This window comes from Solanum pennellii, chromosome 11 (genome assembly GCF_001406875.1).
Source record: "Solanum pennellii chromosome 11, SPENNV200".
Taxonomy (NCBI): domain Eukaryota; kingdom Viridiplantae; phylum Streptophyta; class Magnoliopsida; order Solanales; family Solanaceae; genus Solanum; species Solanum pennellii.
In genome coordinates, this window is record NC_028647.1 from 2500384 (window position 1) to 2505674 (window position 5291).

The 5291-nt window shown below is 23.8% G+C and overlaps 1 protein-coding gene and 1 long non-coding RNA gene across 2 annotated transcripts; one reads left to right on the plus strand and one right to left on the minus strand.

Annotated features, from left to right (window-relative positions):
- The first annotated feature begins 661 nt into the window (after positions 1–661).
- On the plus strand, positions 662–1163 carry LOC107004372 (SKP1-like protein 11). The gene has a single exon (XM_015202580.2). It carries the CDS (start codon positions 662–664, stop codon positions 1136–1138), a length of 477 nt encoding a protein of 158 aa, XP_015058066.1. The 3' UTR covers positions 1139–1163.
- Positions 1164–3256: 2093 nt separating this feature from the next.
- LOC107004362 lies at positions 3257–3850 on the minus strand. Its single transcript, XR_001454723.2, has 2 exons — positions 3764–3850; positions 3257–3564 (listed from the first exon to the last, which is right to left on the minus strand). It is a non-coding gene; the product is annotated as an uncharacterized LOC107004362 (long non-coding RNA).
- Between the last annotated feature and the right edge of the window lie 1441 nt (positions 3851–5291).

Here is a 5291-nt window from a genome sequence, read left to right on the forward strand (position 1 = left end):
CAAAAAAAAAGGAAACAAATAACAAATAATTATTCTTTTCAATACTTTCAACAATATTGATCTATGTAAATAATATTGATTGAAAATTTGAATACATATATTTTAAATAATTAAATCAAAAATATAATTAAAGTTTATGTATTAGATTTAAAATAGTTTCTCTATGTAAAATAATTTTAATATTAAAAACACATTAATACTTGCCTTTTCCGTAATTTGACTCTCAATTTTTTAAAAAAAATTAGTTAAACACAAATTGCTTATCAAAAATACTTTTCAAATGAATTTATCAAACACAAATTATTATTTTTTTCAAATCACTTTTATGAAAAGCTATTTTGTAAAAACACTCCTAAAAATAAACAATAATTGCAATAAAATATAAAGATTATTTTACGTTACTTAGTAAATAGAAGTTCAAATATGTTTTATTGTTATACTTGATTATGCAAAACCAATAAATTCGGTTCCCTAAACCAAATTGAATTATTGAATAAATTTTACTCTACCGCCTAACTTTATTAATTAATTAATACAAATTCTATAAGGATTCCATTTTTTTATAAACCAATTAAAAAAAGGTAAGTAGTAAACCAAAATAATTAAAATCACCCCTATAAATACATTTTCTCTACACAATTTAATTAATTTTTATTCTTCAATGGCTTCAAAAAAATTGACGTTGAAATCATCGGATGGTGATGAATTTGAGATTGAAGAATCGATTGCGATTCAATCTGGAACGATAAAATATATTATCGAGGACGGTTATACCCTCATCCCATTGCCTAATGTGAATACTCAAAACCTAATTCTAATTATTGAGTACATGAAGAAGCATGGAGGGAAGACGGATTCAAACGAAGAAGAAATTAAGGAATTTGATAAGCAACTTTTAAAGGATAAGAGCTATCAATACATGTTTGAACTTGTAACTGCGGTAAAATATCTTGATATTAGCGATTTAAAACATTTATTGTGTCAGACGATAGCCGATAGAATTAAGAACAAGTCTTTGAATGCTATGCGTCAGATATTGGGTGTCGTAAGTGATTATACGCCAGAGGAAGAAAAAATGCATCGTGAAGAATATAAGTGGGCTTATGAAGGAGACGACATTGATGAATCTCTTGATTAGATTTTTTAGGTTTTATTTAATTTAGTCGTTTTAATTAATTATTTTTTTTTTGATCTTAGGGTTTTGAGTTTTATTGTTGAGTTTAGCTATTGTTGATTTTTATGTAATTATTTTGTCTTTTAATTTATATACGTAATTTGAAAAAAAAAAAAGAGGAGGTTATATACATTAATTGTTCCATTAACAATTTAAAAAAAAATATCTCAAAAGATATAGAAATATATATATATTAAGTAAAATGTATAGGTTTGAAATTAAGTTGGAGTTAATTCTTTGTGTCCGTCTTTCATTATAATTAAGTTTATATTTTATTTTGGACACCTATAACTGGTATAATTATAAGTTATAAGAATTATGTTTCAAGTTTTACTTGTAATTTATATATAAAAGATATATTTTTGTTCTTTCAAGAGATTCTTTCTCGGAATCGTGCCTTGAGGGGGATGCTGCCAATCCTACCGAGGACATTATGGATTTCTTTTTCGGGAAGCGAGAGGTACTGTCAAATTACAAATATAACTTTGATTATGTTATTAAATATTGACATAATCGAATAACCAAAAATAAAGAAAAATCAAATCGAATTTATTTTGGTTTGAAATGAATAGTACTTTTTTAAAATTAAAAATCGAAAAATTCAAACCGAATAGTATAAAATCAAATAAAAAACTGAATTCGCCCCCTTAGTCTAAGCTAATTCTGCAAATTTTTTTTAAATACAAAGTTATTTTTGAATTTTATTTTAAACACAGACTCTTTCTCTATGTATATATACTAAAATATTTTTTTATTTTTATGGTATAAACGTATCCATGTGGAAATTAAATTTAAATTTTTTTAAAAAAAAATATTTTGAAATCAACTAAAAAAAAGACACTAATTTATTATTTATTAAACAAAACTTATAATAATAATTACCAAAAAAATAAGGCCCTCAAACCATCAACTTCTCCTTATTAGTAACGATATATATTTAGTAATCACCTAATTTCATATTAATCTTCAGTATATCTATTTTTTTGTCTTAAATATTATTTTTTTTGCAACCTTTTTCTAATTAACCTCTCTTTTGAATATTAATCCAATTTTGTCAGATTTACTTTTATAAAAAATAAAATAATTTTTATGTAACAAAATAAATAATAATAACAACTTTTACGTAATAAACACAAAGTTCAATAACAATATCACTTCTATAAGGATTTTTTTCTTTTAATAAACCAATTAAAACAAGCAAAGTTATAAGTGGGCTCATGAAGGCGATGAAATTGATGAATCTCTTGATTAGATTTGTTAGGTTTTGATTTAGTTTAGTGGTTTTAATTTAATTTATTTTTTTGGTCTAGGGTTTTGAGATTTATTGTTTCGTATTTAACTTTAGAGTTTGATTTATATTAAAAAAAACTATAATTTATATACCTTATTTTTTGCTTTTGAAAATCAAGTATTTATATTATCCATTAACAATTAAAATAAATATTCTAAATGGTGTAAGCCGATCCTTCAATTTTTATGATATTGTATCGGATATGTTCTCTATATTCGAATTTTTCGTTCAATAAGATCATAAATTTCATTGTTTCCGTTTACAAGGTCAAAGCATCCCTGTCAATTCAATAATAACGATTTGGCGAAATCCCATAAATAAACTTGTCAATAAATTTTATTATGTAAACACTCGAATTATTGTTTATTCTAATTAAGCACCTCTCTCTACATATATATAACTATTCTATCAAACATGGTTGTATTGGGTCATAATTCCTTTACTAGAGATGGAAAAAAAAGAATATAATTGCATTGGATCATACAAATATATAAGTTATTTGTTAAATATATATATAAAATAAACACTTATAGTTAGAGGCGGAGTTAAAATTTTCAGAGTAAGGGGGTTCATAATCTGTAGAAATAGATAGCTGAAGGGGGTTCGACATCTATTATATATACTTATGAACTTATTTAACCATGTATGCAATGTAGCTCCGCCCTTGCTTATTGTCCATATTAATTATAAAATATAAATAATTTAATAACATATAACGTCTTTATTATTTTATATTGTTTTAACCGATTTCCCATTATATTATTTTGGCTATACGAACCCTTACTCAATTATAGTAGCAACAAAGACAAATACGATATACCTTTTTATTATTTTATATTGTTTAAATTGATTCCCCAATATATTATTTTGGCTATATAAACCCTTATTATTGGTCACATTCAACAATAGTAACCACAAAGACAAATACGATCAGGTTTATCTGGACTTAATATACAACCCGCACTCATGAATCTATCTTTATATTTATCCTTACAACTAGGCATACAATCTTCATCCACCTTGCATGTTATGTCGAAAATTGGAGTAGCACATTGCAAATCTTTAATTTGATGCTCTTGAGAAATTGTCATGTTAAGAACTATATAACAAAAAAAAATAAAAATCAATTAAAGAATTCAACTCAAGAAAATAATATATGTGTAATAAAAACAACATAAATAAATCTCCAAAAGATAGTACTAACTTTTCAATTGATATAATATTAATAATTAAATAGATAAAATGTAAACCAAAAATATTTTTTTTTCTTTTAAAAAATTGAGTGTAAATGCACAAACCTGACAAAAATGTGATAATAAGAAGAAAACAGTAGTAAATTGAAACTTTTGCCATTTTTTATATTTTGATTATATATTGAGTCTGTGTTTTTGAGAAAATGTTATGAATTATCTAGCCATGGTTATAATATTTATACATATAAAAAAAATTGGGTAGTTTTATAATTTAATTGGGTTAAGATAGAGTTATTACATTTAGTCCATTTTATTATTCCTATAAAATGTTCAGGAAAGTAACATTAAATGTTTTTTGTCAAAATATGTTTTAGGTGAGGTTTATATTTTAATTATGTAGATTTTATTACTTTTTAATTTTATTTTATTTAAAACGTTACTCAAACTGTTGTGTGAATATAAAGTTTGACTCGAAGAAAATACTTATTTTTAAATTATTTTTATTTGATTATAATCAAATCTTATATGATGAAAAGAAAGGTAAAGTTTTACTTATCTTTCACGAAAATTCTTATATTAACAAACTAACATATATATTTTTGCCTTTGAAATCATAACTCAAATGTATCTAAGAATAAAATTATGTTAAAATTATTCTGGAAATATAAATAATTAGTAATAATTCATTTTCTCAATCATCTCGATACTGAAATAACTCGTAATAATATTCAAATTACCCCATACATTAAAGACTTTTTTTTAATCATAGAACATCAAACTACCTTGTAATATAATTTGATTAAACAAATGTTAATTTTAACAATAGAATTTAACATTTGTAATTTCAAATAAACTTTTAACCTTTTAACAATAATAGGCACAAAGACAAAAACTATGTGGATAATGTGGATTTTTAATACTAAGATACACCATATAATTTATCATAATATTTTCTATGGCAAATTTCTCCCTGCATTTACATTGGATCAACACATTGCAAATCATTAACTTGTTGATCTTGGGAAATTGTCTTGCTAAAGACTAACAAAAAAATATTATTAAAATCAGTAAGAGAATTCAAATAAAAAAGATAATACTATATTGTAAATTGATTTTTAATGTCTTCTCATGAATCTATATAACAATAATAACATATTCAGTATAATTTTATAATTACAATTTACAAATGAGGTCGGAAGAGGATGTCTCATCACCAGTATCTTTGTAAAATATAGAGATTATTTCTAATAGATGTCGAATTAAGAAAATTAAGAATTACTTATCGATAAAAAAGTCATGCACTAAAATGGTTTTTTGGAAGCATTCTTGATTGAAGAAAAAGATAATACTTCTTCGTTTTCAATTTGTTTGTTATTTTTTTTCTTTTTAATCTATTTAAAAAAAAAATTTAGCAGTTTTTTAATTTTAATTGTCCACATGATATGTTTGTAACAACAAGATTAACATACATTTTGGTAAATTCTAATATAACAACAACATACCAGTAAAATTTTACAAGTTAGGTGTGAGGAGGATAAAATGTACGCAAACCTTATCACTTCCCGTAGAGGTAGCGAGACTGTTTTCTAAAAATCCGCAACACCAAATCCAGGTTTTGATATATATATATATA